The sequence below is a fragment of the Phaenicophaeus curvirostris genome, chromosome 3 (genome assembly GCF_032191515.1).
Source record: "Phaenicophaeus curvirostris isolate KB17595 chromosome 3, BPBGC_Pcur_1.0, whole genome shotgun sequence".
Classification (NCBI taxonomy): Eukaryota; Metazoa; Chordata; class Aves; order Cuculiformes; family Cuculidae; genus Phaenicophaeus; species Phaenicophaeus curvirostris.
Window position 1 is genome coordinate 18,066,501 of NC_091394.1, and position 21,743 is coordinate 18,088,243.

The 21,743-nt window shown below is 37.1% G+C and overlaps 1 protein-coding gene across 1 annotated transcript in view; it reads left to right on the top strand.

Annotated features, from left to right (window-relative positions):
* Nucleotides 1–21,743, top strand: part of ADCY2 (adenylate cyclase 2) — a 211,528-nt gene that overhangs the window by 46,520 nt on the left and 143,265 nt on the right. The window contains exon 3 of the mRNA XM_069853468.1: nt 14,060–14,221. Coding sequence (XP_069709569.1) covers nt 14,060–14,221 — 162 coding nt within the window. The remainder of the gene's footprint in view (nt 1–14,059; nt 14,222–21,743) is intronic.

The following is a 21,743-nucleotide window of genomic DNA, read 5'->3' on the forward strand; positions in this document are numbered from 1 at the left end:
AGTCTTGTTGGAAGTTTCTTGGAGGTAACGCTGTTGCTCATGTGTTTCTAAAGTCATCAGTTCATGCTTATAATCAGAAGACATCTCTTCCATACAAACTCTTGCTGGCCCAGTTTCCAAGAATTTTGTATAGCTTGACACTTTTTTTTCATTCTCTGGAGTTATACTGGACACTGTGAGAGGGTGATTCAGTATCTCATTTTTAAAGATTACCACTTTGTCAAGGATAGTATTTGCCAGTTACCTAACAATCAACTATCATGCAATACAGGTTAAAATAACTGTCAAATAAGTAATTTTATGGGAATAAGGGATGGCATGATTGAGAGCTGCCCCGTGGAGAGGGACTTGGAGGTGCTGATTGATGAGACGCTCGACATGAGCTGGCAATGTGCACTTAAAGACCGGAAGGCCAATCATATCCTGGGCTGCATCAATAGAAGCGTGGCCAGCAGGTCGAGGGAGGTGATTCTGCCCCTCTAATGCTCTCTTGTGAGAGCTTATGTGGAATACTGTGTCCAGTTCTGGAATCCTCAACATAAGAAGGATATGGAACTGTTGGAACGGGTCCAGAGGAGGGCTACAAGGATGATCAGAGGGCTGGAGCACCTCCCATATGAGGACAGGCTGAGAGAGTTTGGGTTGCTCAGCCTGGAGAAGTTTCTGAGGAGATCTTATAGTGACTTTTCAGTACCTGAGAGGAGCCTTCAAGAAAGCTGGGGAGGGACTATTCACAAAGGCTTGGGGTGACAGGATGAGGGGCAACAGGTATAATATGGAGAGGGGCAGATTTAGATTAGACACAAGGAAGAATTCCTTCACTTTGAGAGTGGTGAGGCACTGGCAGAGGTTCCCAGGGAAGCTGTGGCTGTCCCATCCCTGGAGGTGTTCAAGGCCAGGTTGGATGGGGCCTCGGGCAGCCTGATCTAGTGGGAGATGTCCTTGCCCATGGCAGGGGTGTTGGTTCTGCATGATCTTTAAGGTCCCTTCCAACCCAAACTGTTCTATAATTCTATGATTCTAATTTATTTACAAATTAGAAAAATAGAAAGCTGCACAGTTGCAAATGTTTTTGAGATGGAATACAAAAGCAAGGAAATATCACAATTAGGTTTAGTTATCCTTAGATCATCTCCAAAGCTTCTCTCATTCTGTCTGGTTGTTTGCAGCATCCATCTAGTCATGTGGCTGGGCATCATGTTTTTATGCACAGGAAACCTATCCTTATACAAAATCTGCATTTTGTATTCATGGAATAGAAATGTGATCTGGAATTGTATGTTTTCTTGAAACTCAATCTGGCCTATGGTTCTGTTCAGGTTCACGTCATCCTCCTTTTCTCCTTTCTTGCTGGGATAAAGCTGTTCCTATCTGCTGGCAGAGATAGTTATTAAGTCTCTTCTCACTGGATTATTGCAAGACCCAGTGCTGCATTACAAATTGCCAGCCTAATCTGAGGTGAAACACCTTCCTTCACTGGTCAGGGCAGTTTCCACACTTAGCGTATAGTCTTTTCAGTCTTTAAATCTTAACTTGTGTGTTGCAGTTGTAGCTTGCCAGTCTTACATTATACAGTCATTTAAAAGGAATTAATTCCTGTGGCTTACTGTTTTATATTAAACACAGTGATAACCAGTCACTTTAATATGGTTGACTTTTAATCTGCCACTGCAATAGTAGGGGATAGTTGGCATGCTAATCTGTAGAAGCAAAACCATATCACATTGCTCCCAAGTAGTTCCCTTTTTTTTCCATATGAAAAGACACAAACAAAAACAAAGGTAACATCTTCCCCATACCGAAAAAAACTCTGTTCCTCTGTACCCCTGATGAGGCATCTTAATATATTTAGGGGAAAGAATTAGGCATTTTAATTTTTATAAGAATGGTAGCATGTTAGTCCTTTGAATAGGCTGTCTGGGAAAGAAACACAGCATGCAGAACTTGAATTTATTTCTCTGACTTATTTAAATGCTCAGGCTTCTGAACTGACTGCAAAAATAGATTTTTATTTTGCTTCAGCTGTCATGGAGGTGATGTGAAGTCCGGCCACTTCTAAAGTACACAACATATTTTTTTTCATTTTATTTTGTCAGCATTATATCAGGTCAGTAGTGACATTAATTTTGACATAGAGCACTCATCTGTAGTTGAACAGTCTCCTCAGAAATATATTGAGAATATCATCTTATGACTGTATTCTTCTACAAGTCATATATGGTTTCCACTGATTTCTATAGGAAGATCCACAAACATTTATGAGTTAGCATTTAGCCATATCTGTTAAGCTGAATGCCTGTGTGTCTCCGTCTGTTTCTGTGCATATGCACAGAGAACAGGAAAAGAAAGATCACTACTGTATTGTTGTAATAACTGCAAGGAGAACATTTGTATTTCATGGTTCTGTTGGATTGTACGTCATTGCACTCCCAACAGTATCTGGAAATTATTACCTTTATTTTCCAGCTATTTTTTAATCGGCAAAGTTTTGTGGTTCCATCAAGTGAGATTGTGGTATAATTTAGGTGGAACAAGATCATTTATTTTTTTAACAGTTTGTGGCTTTTCTAATTTTGACTGTTCTAATATTTTATTTTCTTCCAGTTATATCTACTAATATCACGAACTTGTCTGGGTCTGAGGGTCTGGCTTCAATAGTGATTCAGGATTGTGTATGTCAAAAAGAGATGAAAAGTATTCTCATTTTGGGGGAATTGCCTTGTTCTGTTCACTTGCAAAACTGAACTTCATTATTGATAATTTAAATGTTATTTTCTACTATAAGAAAAAAGTTTAAAAAGCAGTTCAAGTTTTTATGTTATACAACTCCTTTTAAGGCTTTTTTTAAAAAAAAAATGACTTATCACTATATAAAAACATATACAGTTTTGGTAGGCAAAAATAAAATAGTTCAAGATTTGTGCCCATCATACAAAGTGATTTGAACTTTACCTATCTTTGAAATTAGCCAGAAGACCTCCAGAGGTTCCTTCCAACCTAAATTATTCTATGATTCCATTAAGTTGAGAAATGTACCAAACATTTAAATGTTTAATTAAGATAAACTTTCCTGTGATATGTGTGGTATACACTGCCTAGACACATTTCATTGTAAAAAGGTGCTCTTCTGATTCCTAGAAAGTTGTAACATATTTTCTGTGATGTTGAGTATGCTGTTATTTCTTTTGGGGATTTAAACTTATGTACAAATTGTTCAACTGAAAACTTTTGGGAAAAAAAAAAACATTTGTGGGGTGAAAGGTGTGAAAAGGAAAGTGTGAAACAAAATAACACACACTTTTCAGCAATCACTGCCTGAAACCTTCTGCAAAAAACACGTAAATTAGTGGTTGATTAATTTTAATATTTGCAGGACAGTGATACATGAAACTCCATGCTTGTTAAGACAGTCTGGAATAATTTTTTCTCTATATTCATCCTGCTGGGATTAATTTAGTGTACCACATTTAACTAATCCTACAGTCACATAATGACTCTCTTTGTAATTAGAAGGTAGCCACAATGAAGAGTTGCACATGAAATCAGATCACTATTTCATGAGTATCATCTGGGCCCACACTATTCATTAAATCAATAAAAGCTTTATAAAAATAATTATAATATTTAGAATGTGAAGGACTGATTAATATCAGGATTATTAAGAGTATTAAGATCACCCAACCTAAGGCTATGCTCCACTGCTGCTCGCTATTGCAAAATTGCTTTAAAATTTATATAATATTGTTTTAAATACAGATTTAACATTAAAATAATGCCAGTTTACAACTATTTACTTATAACCTGAAATGACTATGATTATATTTTTCATTTCTGTAACTAAGTATGTGTGTGGAATTCATCTGAGAATTTCTCAGTAACAAAGACATCATCTGTACTATTATTTTTTGATTGATTTCCTTATCACTATACTTGCAATTCCCCCCCAAATCTACAAAAATCTCTGGAGAATAAACCCCAGTTGCAATACAGCGGCAAGATTTGGGTTTAGGAAGAAAAGCAGTTCATTGTGAAAAAGCTGGGCTGGGAGAAGCATTTGACCTTGAACAGTATACAGGCAGGTAATGAGAGAAGTTTGGGATGGCCACACTTGAGGGGATTAAGGCACTGACTTCAATCTGATGGATCAAAGACACTTTACTGAGGTAGCTGTTTCTTTATATACCCTTTTGGGTTACATAACAGGCTGTCCACAAAGGCTATCTACAGTGTATTATTGGCTAAAGGTAGCTGTCTATAAGGCTATTATGAACATATCGTTGGCTAAACAACTGCTCATGCTAAAAAACCAAGTTACACTAAAATTAACTATGTTGATATTTTCCTATTTTTGTTTTTCTCTCAGTTGGCACTTGTTCCCACTGAACTAGCTCTAGTTTTTGTCTTGGCTCTCTGTTTCAAGGTCTTGTCAGAGTAGGTCCATATCAACAAAGCCTACAGCATCGAGTCCTTCTTCCCTGCAAAATGTCTCCACACACGCTAATGGTGAATCTGCTTGACTGTCAGGTTAAATCAATCCTTAATATAAGTTCTGTGTAACTTCCTCCTGGTTTAATCTTCTTCTTTGAGTTTTTATCTAAAACAGGCCAAACCTCAGACAGTCCTCCTTCCCAAGTGAAGGCCTGTCTATGTTATCAAAACAGGTCAAATTTCTGTGAATTACCATGAAATTATATTATCCACATCTTTCTCTTGAATTGCAATTGAAATTAAATCCCTAAAAGGGACTGAACAGCTTTGCTCTGTATCTGTGAATTTAGTAGGCCTTAGTGGTCCAAAAAAAGACTGTTTGAAATAAATAGTTGGAAATAAATGTATGAATGCCCTCTCCCTCTTTCTGCTTTGTACTGGGGAGCGTTACATGCAAATTTTTTTTTATATGAAATTTTTGCATGTCAAAACTGGAAAAGAGGTGGTGATTTTGATGATGATGACTAGTGGAAGGTTTGGCGCACATGCCCATTCCTACACTAACGTTCAAATTTTGCATCTCACACCTGTGCCTTTTGCCCTGCCAAAAGGTTTGTCTGGATTGAAAGGGGAAAGGAAACTTGGCTTGCCTCTTTCACAGCAGCAGTAATTTCTTCATAAGGAAGCATGATGCGAGTTGCTAGCACTGTTGCTCCCTAGGGTTCACATAAAGGTTGTAGTCTTAGTGGCTGCCAAAACCCGACAACTTTCTGAAGTTGGAAATAATTTTTTGGTTTTCAGAAGTTGAGGGGAAAGACAAAGGATGTCTGCAACAACCAAAGTTGTAATCTCACTCTGTATTAAAATCCTGGGGAATGTGCTAGCAGATGATTTGAAAACCTTCGGGAAAGGCAGGTGTAACAGGGAAATAACACAGATTTTTGAGGAAGTGTTACAGAACCTGTCTTAGACTCAAAACAATTAAATGCCATGAATTTTTCCTGGTTCCCCCCCCCTATATTTTCTTAATGTCATGTCTGTTTTGCCCAAAAATATATGGTTAAGGAAAAACGTTATTTACAAAAAAACCCCAGGCATTCGGTTTATCAAATTCCTGTAAGTGGAGTAATGCTACTCAGTCATTCAAATTTATCACATCTTTCCTCTGCAAGAGATTTTGTCTTGAGCAGTTAAAGGATGCTATTGTCTATGCACTATTGATATGTGCAAAGGAAATCCAGGTCTCCTTTGTTTAAGCTCCTCACCATTTTATTTTTTTTCTACTAGGTGTACCCCAACCATGATCCTTTATCACCCTTTTGGTTATTTTCCCCTTGTTCTGACACAGCAAATGTCAGCTCACCAGAGGTGTTGCCCTTGCTGACCCTTACATGCCTCAAGGAAAAGAGGCTTTGTTCCCTCTAGAAAAAATGACTGCTCTTCTCTGCATTATGATCTCCATGCTCCTGCTTGGTACCTTCCCTGGGAAATGACTGGGTTACTTGGTGCCATACCCTGTATACTTTTTGTTCTCTGAAACCTCTTGTGCACCTCAGCACACAGAGCTGCAGCTACTTTGCTGAGCTGCACTGCAGTTTTGCTTGTCACCATGACCTTTCCTTTTTACTTCTTCTCTTTCAAGCTCTAGTCTTAATAGGTTCTCTGATAACCATGAACACAGATGATTTCCAGGGCTTCTCAATGTGTTTTTAAGGCTACTTGATGGTTGCAAAGTTCCTGTGGGTCAGTATGTCAGAAGCATACATCTGTCAGGGCTTAGATGTCCTCAGGGTTTTGGATGGTACTTTGCTGGACTAGGTCATGAGAACATATCCTGGGCTATATTAGGAAAAGCCTTGCCAGCAGGTCAAGGGAGGTGACCCTTCCCCACTACCCAGTGCTGGTGTTGCTAAACCTGGAGTGCTGGGTCCATTCCTGGGCTACCCTGTGTAAGAGAAATATGGATTTTCTGCAGTGAGTCCAGTGAAAAGCCACAAAGATGACTGAGAGACTGGAATATCTGTAATTTGAGGAAAGGCTGATAGACCTGGGGCTGCTCTGCCTGGAGAAAAGAAGGCAAAGTGGGAATGCTATCAATATGGGTTGGTTTTGGATTTTTTTAACAGATGGGTAGAAAAGAATTTAATGAGGTGTTCAAGAAATTTGCACCATGGATTCATACGATGTCATCATGATGCCTCGCTCTCTGTTCTTTTCCTAATAATTGCTGCCTTTTTATTTACCTTTTCAACCAGTGCTACCATTCAGTTTTTGAAAGAGCTATTCGCAGTGACTCTCGTGTCTTTTTCTGAGGTTGTAGTAGCTAAGGTGAGGCCCGCTTCTGCAAATGAGACCTGCTATTTTGCATTTATCAAAGTCGGAATTCAGCTGGTATTTTATGACCCAGTCACAGTAGTGTGAGGCACTTCTGCAACTTGTTGCATGTCTTACTGCTTTTGAATACTGTGAATAATATTAAAAACTCATCAAACATCGTCACATCACTGTTCCACTCCTTTTTGCAAATCATTTAGGAAGATGTCAAATAAATCCTCTGATTTATTCACACAATCCCTTCGGTGTAGAAATTGACCATTTATTTGCTATTTTTCATTCCCTGCTTTTACCTTTTATTAGTCCCATTTGCCTCCAGTGCTCTGGAACTGTCCTGGTATTTGGGAGATACTGAAAATCAACATATATAATTCACAGCTCTTATAAGATGCTTGAGCACAGTTTATCGTATCTGTGGTTTTAAAATATCTCATCAGTGTCTGTGCTTTTATACACTGCCGAGCTAATATTTTGGAACAGAAAACTGTACCACAATTATTCTTTACTGTAATATATAATGTAGCTTTTCCTTTAATAGACAACAGACATTTTTATTTGATGTTTCTGTCTTACAATAGAAGATCAAATTCACTGTTAGAGGTCTTTTTTGACTGACATGCAGATAAACCTCCTTGAACTGCCTGAAATTTAGTGTATCCTGCTTCTGCCTTTGCTAGCTTATTATAATTCTTATTTAAATTAATTTTTGTCATTGTTGTATATTTTAACATGGACTTTCACATCCCTTCTTGTCATATTATGTTTTTTATGCAGTCCGTGCTTTTTTCCCAGTTGTGTGTTTCTTCACGTCTAATGCAACTTTGAAAATATTTTCAATATATATTCTCATCAGATTATTTTTAAATTTTAGGCACAAGTACTTAAGTGTTGTAAAGTTAGCTCCCTAGTAATCTAAGCGAAACATTATTTTATTGCTTTGGACTTCAGCCTGTTTACTGCATAATCATTTGGATATGTTTTGATTTTCCATTTTAAAAACATAAATTTAATGGCAGTTTAATGTAGAATTGTGTGCTGCTATGCACTATTATTCTGAAGAGGATGCAGCAAGGGATTAACTCAAGTTAAATAGGTTTGCATTTACTTTTACTGTGGTGTGGAAGACAAGGCTTTGGTTTTAACAACATGCTCTAATGCCTTTCTCACTGGCTGTAGATAAAAAAAACATTTTAAGAAAAATTATTACAGTAGCATTGAAGAGGGTGTCCCTTTTAGAGGAAATTCTATTTGCAATGATCAGGAATTGTTAATGCTCTTGTAGGTTTCTTATTGTAATATTTATGGGTGAAACACAGAAGGGAGGAATAACAAAGATGAAAGATGTATTCTCTATCTCTGATGCTTTTCAGTTGTTGCATCACTAAAAAACCATGAAGATAAAGCTTATGGTCAGTCTCTCCCCACCGCACCCCTGCCCTCTCCCTCCGCCTGAAATATGTTTTGACTCGGGATAGAAACACAAGAAACTTTCCACAGGTCAGACCATGGTCCATCTAGCCGACTGTTCTGTCTTCAAGAATGTCAAGAGGTTCACCTATATAAGGGCAGCAGAGAAGCTTGGTCACTTTTTGTGGTCTGTTCCCTTCATCCCCTGCCAGCCTCCACAGTTGTCTTAGCAATGTCAGAGGGTTCATCCCTGCCCTGTCTTTTTACTATTACTTCAGGGACAAGATGTCCGTGAATTTGTTTCATTTCTTTTTGAACCTGCTGATACATTATGAGCTCCCATGGCAGCAAGTTCAAGAAGGTCACTATCATCTAGGCAAAGATGTACTTTCTTTTCATGTTTTAAATCAATGTTCTTCTGCTTTCATTGAGCGCCCTTTTGTTCTAGTTTTGCAGTATCTGATGAGCAATAGTTCCACCTTCACCTTATCCAATACTGTCATAATTTAACCCTTTTTATAGATGACTCAGAACAGAAATCTATTTTAGCACTCAGTGGGGTTTTTTATGTTTGTTTGTTTGTTTTATGTGGATAACATATTTTGTTCTTTGAACATGGCCCAGCTTTTAGAAGTCTGCGTCTGAAGATCTGAGCTGTGGAATTTAGAAGTAGTGGAAAGACAAAGACCCTTCTGACACCTTAATATATACATTTTATTAAATCATGAATATAGTATTTGTAACTATTTTGTAAGATGAGTATGTCTTGCCAGTTATTTTACGAAACCCAGTTATTTATTTAGAAAAACTGGAGTATCTTCTTTTGTGCTATTATGTATATAAACAACATTTGAAAACAGTATCTGTAATCCAAGTGTCTTTCCAACGGAAAATTCTTTAATTACCTGGGGAATTTTTGCTCCATTTAGACAGCAAGGAAGATGGTCATCTTGAAAAACCTCTGAAAATTATCTTGTAGTGGGTTGACCCACTTGGTGTGAATATTTGCAGTGTTAAGAGTTTAATTAAGGGACCAGGGTCTTTTCTGACTACACAGTGAAAAGCTAGCACTAATTTCCCAAGCATTTTGCTGAAAGTTGTCCCAAAGACCTACAGATATTTTATTAGCTGTTGCCTCATTACTGCTGTCTGTGTCCAAAGCAGTGCTTTCCCCTAACTCATACCAAAACAGCACATCTAGATTTGCATACATGCTTCAGTGCCAAGTTGTCATACTTCTCAAGGGGAAATTCTGCTCAGAGTGAGACTATGTTGAGTGATTTTTGCATGTGCAAAGCCAGTTATGATAAACCATTTAACACAATTTTAAAAAGGTCATCTAGCTGGGAAACTGTGAGTAATTTTTGGAACATAATTCATATAAAATGAATGTTAGTATCTTTGTACAGTTGTTCTCAGTGTCAAAGGCAACATCCCCTGTGGTACCCTGTTTGCAATGAAAGACAATTTTAACGTGTGAAGTACGTTAAACTTTCTGCTCCATATATCCTTCAGAGTCAGGGCAATTCTACTCAGAGTAGAAACCAGGGAGACAAGGTTTCTGAGGACAAGTTGGATCCACAGGCTCTAGATCCTCTGCAATTGCTGCCATCACTGTCCAAACCAATGGCCTTTCCAACAGCAATGTCTGTGAACCACCAAGTATTTTCCACTTTGTACCAGTTCTTGTAGATCACAGTAACCAGTACAGATCAGAGGCTGAAGTGGCCAGCTTACATCTGGAGATTCTGGGACAAAAAAATGTCATAATTAAAAATATTTGGAACTACCTTGATTTAAATAATTTAAAGAAGGTCCTGTGCAGCCAAAATGTTTCCATTTTGCAGGATGCGTAATGATGATCACCTGTAATTTTGTGTTGTGTTCTCTGACAAGAATGAGTGGTCATGATCATCAGTGATATCTTGTGCCATGCTGTCGTTATACCATGTAGTGTCCAAGTCTCTGTAATGCCATCAATACAGCAATCTATCAGAACTCTCATTACAGCTGCGCAAAATCTGCAGAAAAATAGTCGGTTACATACCATATAGACAGCCACAGTACTGCAGCTCATCATCCTTTAAATTTCTGTGGAAAAGAACTGCTTATGTAGTCAATGAAAACTGTGGCACTTCTGATGTGTGGGAGAAGAATACCCGTAGCAGCAAACGCTCTCAGAGTTTGGTAAGCTCTGGCAGTCAGGAATGATGGGCAAGAGTCCTGGATACTCTTCCTCCAAGCAGGAAAGTCATATACTTCTCTTTAAGATGTTACAGCACTGTTAAGAAAATGCAAATGCTATGAGCTATGATGCATACCATCAATGCCCAAATACTCCCCATTTCCAAGGTATGGATAACATAAGCTCATCACAACAGTCTCTGAGAATTAAATTTCTAAAGCAATCTAAGTTCAGATCAGGGCAAAAGGTGTGTTACGACTAGGTAGTCATATTGATGACTCACATCAAAGATTGCTCCCAACTCAGTTTCAAAACAGTGACAGGCTTTGTGTTTATGGCACACTTTGGTAGAACAGGCTGCTTTTAATGGTGTCAAAAATAGTATGTTGTAAGTTAATACTGTATTTACTGACAGGTACGCACACTAAGTGCAGACATGCAGTGATGTGTGTTAGCTGCTATTGCAATGGGATAACGGGATCCTTCAGAGCTTGTCATCACTGCTTTTTAAAATTTTTAATATCAGTGATATTCTGCTAGTTCTTACAAAAAGATTATGAAAAGTGTCAAGGGCCACTGCCCATTCTGCTGGCTGTGACTTAGTCCAGAAAGCCTGTCTCCTCATTCTATGTGAAGAAACACCCTACTCAGAAGCCTTTGAGTATTGATTTCTACAATATCAAACTTAAATACAGCTACATTTTTAAAATATGTCGAAAGGTCCCAAGCTTTGTGTACTATGTATGTCTGCTATCAAGATGAAGGGTAGAAGCATCTTATTTCAGGCTTCCAGGGAGAATATTATTGAGCCACAGTGAAATCAAAAAAGAATGCCTGTAATAAATGGAGCTCTCAACTTCTTTGGTCATTGGACCATTACTGGAAAAAAGAGAAAAGGGCTGTGACCAAGAATGAAGAACCATTGACAGGAGCTATGTACATGTGCATTTTGGATGAGAATTTCTGTTTTAGCAATCCCAAAACTGTTATCTTCCATGCTTTCCAACAGCATTCTCAGACCCAAATTTCAAGACTGCACCAGCTGCCTTATGATGGCCATTAAGCATCTGACATTTATCTGACATTTATGTATGCAAATACAAGAACTGACAGGTCAGCTCGTTACAAAGTGTTCTTTAATGTAGCTCCACTCCAGATCAGCCTATATGATGTTGAGAAGCTGAGAATTTGAGGTCTGAATATGTAGCATCAAGAGGGGTGAAACTTCTAAAAACTCTATTTGTAACTGTGGAATGTTGAAATTCTCCATTTATTTTGATCAAGGAAGGAAGTGAGATAACTTAATGAAAGGATACCTGTTTCGAGCAGCATAACAAATTTGGAGCTGGTACAGCTGCATACTACTAGAAGCGTTACAAAATACCATACAAATTTTTTTTTATATGCTTAGTAATCTGTTTTATTCCAAAGTTGAAAAGCAACAGCATCATATTATATCCACTGATGAGTTCTACTAAACACCTAGCAGATACCTCAGAAGTGGGACGAATCCTTTAGACTGGCTGTAAAGTCAAACCAGATTCATGGACTGAAAAAATTGAAGTTCTGGAGAAAATACAATTTGGGAAGTATAGCTTTTTATTTTCTAATCATAAAATTCTCACAAATATGTAAATGATGTTTTCCTCCTTGTCAATTAAAAGCTAAACTTAGAAATAACAAAACTTTATTTTCATGTAAAGTTTTTGGGACTAGAGGCATTTGAAATCCTCTTTCCAGGACTAGGGTCCAGTATTATTCTTCAAACCACTTTTGTCTTAGGTCAGTAAGGTATTTCACCTCTGGCATCCATTCATCATAAGCCTGTATTAGAGGACCTTTCACACCCTTTGTTTCTGCCTAATTCATTATTCAGGTTTTCCCCTTACCCTGATTGTGGCAGAAGAAGATGAAATTGCTTTAAGATGATATATTCTCAGCAAAATCACATTGGCTGTTATTTATATTTTTCTCAAGTTTTAGAACTCTTGATTATGAATTGTTTTAGTATTTTATCTTGGAATTTAAGCTAAACTGTCCAGTTCTTGATTTCCTAGCCTTTCAAAGACACATGCTATGTTTCCCAGAACTTTCTACAACTTTCTCAAGTTTTGAGACTATCAGTTAGATTTCTCAGTATCACAGTTGAGTTTTACCCGGCCAGGACATTTTGAAAATGTCAGATTTACAAACCCCTTCTCTTATCTAGACCAAGCTTGTACCCCCTTTTCTCTTCTTTTGGTTTTGCTAACATCTGATCACAGCTAAAACTTTTAGGGAGGACTGACACAAAACAGATATTAAACACTTATGCTTCCTTGTGCTATAAGGTAGTACGTCTGAAGAAAAGAGAAGCAAAGGTTTTCCTTTGTTTTTTTTCTGTTACTTTATTTTCTTATTATCTTTTACTTCCTTTGCAGTTCAGGTTCGTTTCACACCATTTTGACATTTTACTTTTTGACTTTGTGAGCATAAGGGATGGTTGCACGGCATCAAAAAGAGTACGAGTGATCAGGAAGGAGTTGGTTTAAACTTAATGGAGGAATTGGAAAAAGATGAGTGGAGAATTGGACTTCCTTCTCCATCCAATTTTTTCTCTGTGACGGAGAAGCAAGCCTCCGCTCTTTGTAGGTACACATACTTTAGGATTAAGTTTTTACTATGGAATCATCACAGACAGATATGAAGTAAACAAACTGATAAGATGAGTGAACGCCAAATTGTTGGTGCTGATACCTGCTTGGGAGCCTTCTGTGTTAAATACTGTGTGTATACAACTATTACATGATGAGTAGTCTTGCAGTTTTCCTAAAACTGATGGAAAGGCTTAGGTAGGGATATAATTATATGCAAGTTGGCCCTTTTCAGAATTGCTTGCTTATTTATGTGTGCAAAATCTGTGTCCCAAATTTAGTTACGTTTTCTCAAATAGGTGATGAAGATCAGAACATCTGTATGCCATCAAACATAGAAACTTTTGTATGTGTAGCAGAGCAATCCGTTATGCTGTTAGTTTGTGCTGTGCATTTGGAGAATTTGTTACATAAAATGTTAGTAATGTTTTATAAGAAGCTAACAGTAAATTTTCCTTATGAGCTGTGGTTTTTTTTGTGTTGTTTTCCATGTCCAAATAAATATATTAGCTTAAAATGGAATGCTTTAGTGGAATTTGAAATACATTTTGTAAATGCACATGAAGCATAATCTTAAACCAAAACGTTTGGCTGAACTCAGGCTTTTTTGCATAATGACATGTTATATTAAATAGTGAACTTTAAATGCATCAAGATGAACAAAATCTCTCTGAACCGAAATTCTTTTGACTCTGTGGAGGGGTTTAGCAAATTGTTTTGTAAGGCAATTCACAATCAGAAGCCAGCAGTCCCAGAAGAATTACAGTGTAACTGTAAACAGTGTTAATGAAATTAAAATTTGAATTTTAACTTGAAAAGTTAAATAAAATGGGATAATATGTAGTTGTTGAACCTTGAAGTAGTACCTTAATTCAAATATAATGTAAATTTTCCAACACTTTCTTAAAGTGAATCCTTAAATCAATCTTCTACAGTAGTTAGCAGTAACTTTCTTGTAAAGAACTGATGTGTAACTTTATGCTGAAGACAGTTAAAAATCAAATGCTGCTTTTTGAATGTTATTCCAAAGTGAATTTGACATGCTTCTTTTTTGTCTTACTGTCTTGCACAGGTATCATTTTTCTTGTTCATTATTTTTGTGGTGTATACCATGCTGCCCTTCAACATGAGGGACGCTATAGTTGCCAGCGTCTTGACCTCTGCATCTCATACGATTGTGCTGAGCGTCTGTCTGTCAGGTACAGCTGATGTAAAGGAACACTTGGTTTGGCAGGTAGGTGCTTTGTGGAATTAATGATTAATTGCATACTGAATAGCCTGGTAAATGAGCCAGAAGTGCCGCAGTTGGTTCTTGGGAGTATAAACTTAATTCTCATTTGATTTCTGTATAGCTAAAGAAAGACTTAATTCACAAGTAGTCACTTTATAATAATGAAGGTGCCAGTAATGTTATGTCTTTCTGAATTGCATGCCTAATTGGTAGACTCTGCAACCACGTAGTGCTTACCAATGTAAAAACTAACATTGCTTGAAGAATTACGTGATGCAGCCATACTCTGTAGATGCATTATCAATCTGGTATGTAAAACGCATTGCTCCTCTCCTCGTGTCGTTAAAGCCTAACTTCCAAGACCAAGGACTTTTTCCAGGTATCAGGGTTGTCTTTGACTTAAAAAAAACCCCATTATCCCTTGAAGTAACCTAAGGTCTGCTGGGTTAAGGAATTATTGTGCAGACATTGCCCTCTCCAAATCTGCTGTAATATTTGTCCTTCTTTTGTAATTCTCAGACATTTATAGGAATTTTACAGCCTCCTCCTTTTTGTGCCCCCTGATTGAAGGGGACCTGCTGGCTCCAAACTCTGTGATGTTTAGGGAACTCATCTGTGTTTGCAGCTGGGTGTTGGCTTGTAACTCTACTATAATACTTCACTACATGAAGTACTGCTGGTTAATAATTAGCAAAAATCCAAATATTAGGACTTGTTTTTCCTTACTGTTCTGCAGAAGATCTTTTAAATCGTGAAACACTACAGTTTTTGTTGTAGTACTGTGATGATGCCAGTTGTCATTGATAGCAATACCTATTTTTAAGGAAAAAATCAGATTTAAGCAAATATGTGTATTTTTTTAAGTATAGCTTTATATTAATATAGTTTTATAGTAAAAACTAGTTTATGATAAAAACTAGTTTATAATTTTATAGTATAGTTTTATATTTTATGTCATAAATATGGTTTTATATAGTAATTTTAGGAAACAATTATATATTTTAACATTTGCCTCAAAATGCCACTGAAAATGTGTGACACATTTTTATAAACATAACAGTAGAATGAGAAAGATAGGCACCATGCCATTTATTGTGAATAGCATAAAGAGTGAAGCAAATAGTTTTTTCTGACCTTTTATGTTACTTAAGCTTTGCTAACATTCTGAAACATTTAAAACATTCTGTCTCAAAAGATAACTTGAATATTGAGGTGATTTCACAAAAATTATGCCTTGTAAGTTGTTGTTTGGGAAAAGACATTTTATTTTCAGACATGGCAGATCTGTATTATCTGCAATATTGGAGTGGAAGTCCCATAAACAAAGTGTGTTCTAGGATGTATTAAGATGTCATTCTCCATACAAATTTTAAATGGTGAGATAAATGGTTTTGCTTTTCTCTTGCTGATTTGGGTTAGCTGTGTGTTTTTTTGCAGAGGTTGCCAAGTTGTGATGAATCAAGGTAGTATTTTAATAATTCAGTAATACAGTTATTGATAATTGTAGTGGAATAAAACAGAATGTTCTTGATTTTATGTCATCCTATGGCTTTTATTCTTGGTATGTATATGCTGCTAAAATGGTATTAATGCTTGCTACTCCTTCCCCAAAACCATTTTGGATTAAAATTGCTGTTTGCAGAATTTATTTCTTTCTCCTGCCTATCTTTCTAGTCCATTAAAATTTTGGTACACCTAGAACAGTACTTTCAGAAGATGTTATCTTTTCAGACATGTCATGTCTGCAGAATCAGTAGAAATAAATCATGGGCTGTAATGTACAATTAGTGCCTTTCTTCTGTTCTGTAAATTCCTCTTTAATTCAGAAAGACTGAAAGTCTTTGAGCAGTTTGTAAATTTGTTAAGAGTATTTCATTTCCAGGGAGTTATTAGTTTTCTATTTTCTGTTTGTAAAATGTATTAAATGTTCTCAATAGTTTGGCAGTTACAGAAAGTACTGAGTGCACTGCTTTCTTAGAAATGTGTGGAACAGACCATGTGCGACTATCAAAGTTCATTTGCCCTCTGTACACTTTTAGATTACTATTGTTTATACTTTGGAGTGTAAGCAAGAAAATGTTTGTTTGGTGTTTTTTGCTTTTGAAGATTGAGACCTCAAGTAAAGGATTAGATCAGAGATACCGATTACACTAAAAAGAGATGGGGTATAGCTATTTAAAAGGGCCATGCTGTTGGATCTCTTCTCTTTTCTAAAAAAAATAAATTTATATATCGGTGATGCCTTGACTGAGGCTGCTTTTGCACAGTTTGATCATTAAAGCCCAGAGATGAGAAACTCATAGCAGACTGAAATTCTAAAGCTTAGAGAAACACATTCAGGGCTCAGCAGGGTAGATTTGGCTTGTGGAATTACACTTAACTTTGGCAAAAATCTATTATTTCGATTTGTCTGAACAAAACAGAAAAGAATACATGACACTTAATAAAGACTAATGTATTTCTCATCTGATATGGATTTTTTTTGTAGAAGACAGATAGGAAATCTATGTACTTCGAAAGCAGAAAGACAATGGTATAACATATCTACCTAAATGTAATCATCAGATATTATAGCATATATACCATGTATGTGTAGCATGTACCCTTCTGTAGAGAGTACCTGCATCTCCTTTAAAATGACTTCCCACATACTGGAAGACTCTGATTGAATCTTCTCTGAGCTTTCTGTTCTTTTGACTGAACAAATCACATTGTTTCATTGTGTCTCCTTATTTCTAGTTCTGTTTCCTTATAAGGCTTCTGCAAGCCCTCTACTGGACCTTCTCTGATTTTTCAGCATCTTCCAGTGACTGGCTGGAATCCCATAACATTTGGCACTTAATCATACTTTCAGTCTATTGGTAGAGAAAAACTGATGTTCAGAAGCATGTATTTATTTTGAGATTGGGCAGAAGCCTGTCATGCTGGTTTTGTCTTTCGTTTAGTTGCCCTCTATAAAGTTTCACAGAAGTGGCTTCAATAAAGCTGAAAAGCTTAGCATGCTTTTGATTATCCAGTGTTGGATGCAGTCAGATGCTAAGATAAAACATCCTTTTGGAATAAAGAATCCACTCTCTGCTGGTTACATGAACTAGTTTCTCTTTGACCTGTGCATGTCTTTTAGGGGGAGGGGAACCGTCTTGGCTTAAAAATTGGGAATAGTGATCTTCCTCAAACCTTCATATTTTCTCCATGTTTGTTGACTGTTAGTTAAAATTTTGTTTCTCTTTCCTAATAGGAATTTGTCTAGCCTTGTCATCCAGTTTCTGGATCTTGGTTTTGTTTTTTTTTTGGCTAGTAGACTGACAGACCCAATAGTATCACATTTCTGTTTCTCCCATGAAAGTACATCTAAACTCTCATGAATTTTCATCATAACCTTTCTGTCAGTAAAATAAAGGAGCTGCCTGCTTTTGCTCTAGCTAAGCCTTTCATCAGTTTCACAGTTCTTCTTTGAGTCTGTCCTTGTGCTTCAACCTTTCTTGTAGCGTCGACGTTAACCTTAGGGAATATGCCAGGAGCAGCTGCAGCAGTGCCAAATGCTAATAGGGGGCTAGGTTTACAAAAGGGTTAGTGTCCTGCAGGGCTCAGCATGGATACACAAACTCTACAGTAAAATACCCAGTTTGTCTCCCCTTGCAGAAGGTGGGGAATTTAATGCAGAGCTACGGGATCTGTGACAGGGAGGAGGAAAGAAAGAGAGTCCTGTGTTCAAGTCTCAGTTTATAAAAAAAAGTAACTATGTAAGGTTTTTTTTTTCTTCCCTGTTGAAAATTTTAATCCTAACCTTTACAAGGCACATGGCCTGGAATCCAGGACTCTGCTCCCTCTTTCCAGGTAAGCATTCTACTGCCAAGCAGAAGATGTTGTTCTGTCTGCTCCTGCGAGCCTGGTGGTTAGGACTGCTGCATGAGAACATGAGTCTCATTATGGCATTAAGGAAAGGACTTCTGTGACTTAACATCTTTCAGTTATTGCTGGAATGGAAAGTATTCCACTGCTCTCCCTTGCTATAAACACATAACTTGTTTCTCCCCAAACCAGAACAGATTCTAATCAAATACTTGTGTTTTTTCCTGCTCTGTTATCAACTGCTCAACCATTCTGATCTCATAATGGGTTGATACTATCGTTAGAGGTCATTTTGTTCCTGATTTGTTAAAAAATAGCTAACAAAATAATCAAACATCCTATAATGTTCCATTTTTCATTTTCCATAATTTTTTATATGAGGGATGTGGGTTTTTTTATTTTGGTCTTTTTTAAAAGTATTGTTATTTTACTTATATTTACAAGCAATTTACAATTACAAGCAATTTTTTGCTTTTCCAAATCTTGAGTAAATCACTACAAACTGTCATTCATGTTTTTTTTTTCTTTTAAACTAGTATTCCTTAACTTTTTAGTTGTTTTTTTTTCTTTTGGCTGCTTCTTGTAGCATGGTAAAAGTGATCCTTTTTAAATACACAAAATTGTAACTGGGCAGTATACATGTGTACAAAAATATTTTTTGTTTGCTTGTTCAATAATGCATATAGCAAAAAGAAATTGTAAGCAACTTTTATGTAAGTAGCATTTGGTCTTTGTTTGTGTGGTCAGTTTCGTTCTGTTAGCCTAGATAAAACCTAAGATAATGTTTTGTCCTGGTGGACAAAAAAACACTCTAAATGAAAATTTTGTTATTTTCAAGAATGTCTGAATTGGGAAATTCCAAGGCTACATCTGCAAGATGTTGTGCATTTGCCATCAGCTAGGCTATATCAGCTATTATAATATGAATTTTATCCTGTGTGCTATGGATAGCTAAAGATGAAGCTACTACTTTATTTTTATGTGATCTGCTGGTGTATGTGCACTTATTAGTGTACATCCTGATTATGATTTCTGCTTCACTTCTGATTCATGAGCTTTTAGTATAATTTTTTTCAAGTTCTGTAGTGACTAAGTTTTTTATAAAGCCATATTCCCCCTTTCTAATCCACTATTGGGGTTTTTTTTGTGCTTTTTTTACCTGAATAGGGTGTAGCCATTGATATTTAACTTAGCAGTGAGGCTAGTCTTCTTGGCCATTTGAATCTCTAACTTTCTTGCTACTAGAACCTCTTCTTTCCTATGTAGAGGAGTTGGTGGTCCGGACACCTCCTTTTAGGGCCTGATTCTGCAGACGGGAATGAGACCCCACCTGTTCTTTGAAAATATTGACAAATTAAATGCTACGGATGCTCGTCGAAGTAAGGTAGATAATTCTGATAGCACGTAGGTGGCCTTTCTCTTTTTGTCTGCTCACAAGCCTGCTATTGGGATCCTAGTGTTTGGATCATTAAATGTTTCAACCCTCAGAGCACTTTCAGCAGGCACCCTGTGATGAACAAAAATCCCTCTGGTACGTCTGTCTTTGTTGTACTGGTTCTTCAAGAATGTCCCAGCCCCCCACTAGCAACACAAGCCTTCTGGCTTGTATTTTATACCTTCTTGCACAGCTGGCAGTTACGCTCCTCCTTATATTTTTTTTGAGTAACAAGTGTTTTTTCTACCATGTGGGTTTCTTTTTTTTATGGAGTTAAATATAAGATTTGCTCTGTGTCTTCTGTGTCTTGTAAAGGGAAAACTGTTAGTTTGATACAATCTGTATTTGGCAAAACTGTGCTGCATTTGTACACACACACGCGCGCGCGCGCACACACACACACACACATATATATATACACACACAGAGCTGGCCAAACAGACAGGCGCACTCAGCACACATGGAAACATGAACAGCACCAAGAGCCTTATCCTGTGTCGCTCTCTTCCTGACCAGTCTGAATGTCAGTCAGTGGAATATCTACAATGTACATGTACCACGTGGATACCTCCAGCAGTTGGGCTCAGGCACGCAGTCTGCCCAGTGGCAGCAAAATACAAATAAGAAGGATCAGTATTCACTGGCTAACAAAAGAAGCAAGCGTACAGCTGAAGGACTCAGAAAGAGAAGTTGGTTCATGCTGTTATCATGCAAGAAAAAAATAATATTTGTTTAAAAAAAGAGCCTGGAAAGAATGTCTTTAAGTGCATTCATTAGTGTATAAACCCTGAGGCTGCACAGCTATACAGTGAAAGCTTAAAGCACACAGGAATTTGAGCAGGCTGAATGGCTTAAAGCTGTTGCTGTGGGCTGAATTTATCTTTTTTTCCCTTGAACACCTTTTTCTGAAGGAAATGGGGAACAGTTATTCATGAAGGTAACACAGCTTAAACAACTCTGTCACCTGCACAGTTACATGCAATGAGTTGCTGTTATCCCTACTGAAAGAGTGGAGGGCAGTGAATGCTCTAGAAAGAAGGAGGGAGACTGTATTTGTTGCACTAGCAGCTGTTGCTGTCCCATCCCTCGCCCCTTTTCCCTTTCCTCTCCCCATCCCAGCAGCAGTCTGGCTCACCACATTGTGTGGCAGCTGCAACCCAGAGAGGAGAGAGAGAATTGCTGTGTCATCGTATCACAATCCAGGAAGCATATTTTTTATTGCACATTTCTTTACTCTTGATTTTATGCTTAAATCTCAGCAGGTATTGAAACATCAGCTGCTATGTATTTTTTTTTAACTAAGTTTTACAATCTGCTGGTACACTGAGTCTCACTCATTCTTCAAGACAATCTGCACAGTTGGGATATGCTTATGAAGATCCTGCTTGCCTATAAGAGTATAGACATGTAGGAGAATGCGTAAGTGCATTTCACAGTATTCAAGAATTAACATGGAGAATGTGAACATCTTCCAGAAAGTCCCAAAGACTGCAAAAAAAAGACCTATAATACTTAATATGATAGAAAATGCAGCAAAGGCTGAGAATTGCAATGCTATGGTGAAATGAATTCATATGTGCAGGTGGACATGCAGTTTTTCTAAAGCAGCATTTACCTACAGCCCAAAATTGGCATCCAAGAAATGCATAGAAAATCATTCTAGTGAAATGTGTATAAAATCACAGAAGGTAAATAATAAATACCTCCTTTTTTAAAAATCATGGAAATACCTCCACTTAGTGTGGATTCTTAAAGCTTTACTGAAAGGGTCAAGTTGCCTTTTGTGTCCACTCCATTTAAGTTAATATTATTATTAGCTACAAATTTCACCTGTATATTTATTTATCTATCAGTCTTATACTACTTTAGCTTATATTTATCATTCTAAAAATGACGATTTCATTTTAGCAATTTTAATTTTCAAAAATATAAATGCATTTGGTGAACATGTGCACAGTCCTTTAGTGTACTATTTAAATATCTATGTTAGAATGCTCATTCCTAGGGCTGTTACATCTCTGAAAGTGTAAAATGGTTAAACAGGTAACTGGAAATTCCAGTATTTCTAAACTGGAACAGAGAACAGTGTGTTTTACCTACTATACTTTCCTCTCCAATAACATTGGTGAAGCAGCACCAGCAGAAATTCTTACCATACACAATGCCTTTCGCAAAGGAGTTGTAGTCTATATCCTTTTAAGGATGACATTAACATAAATAACTCACCAGTGAAAGCCT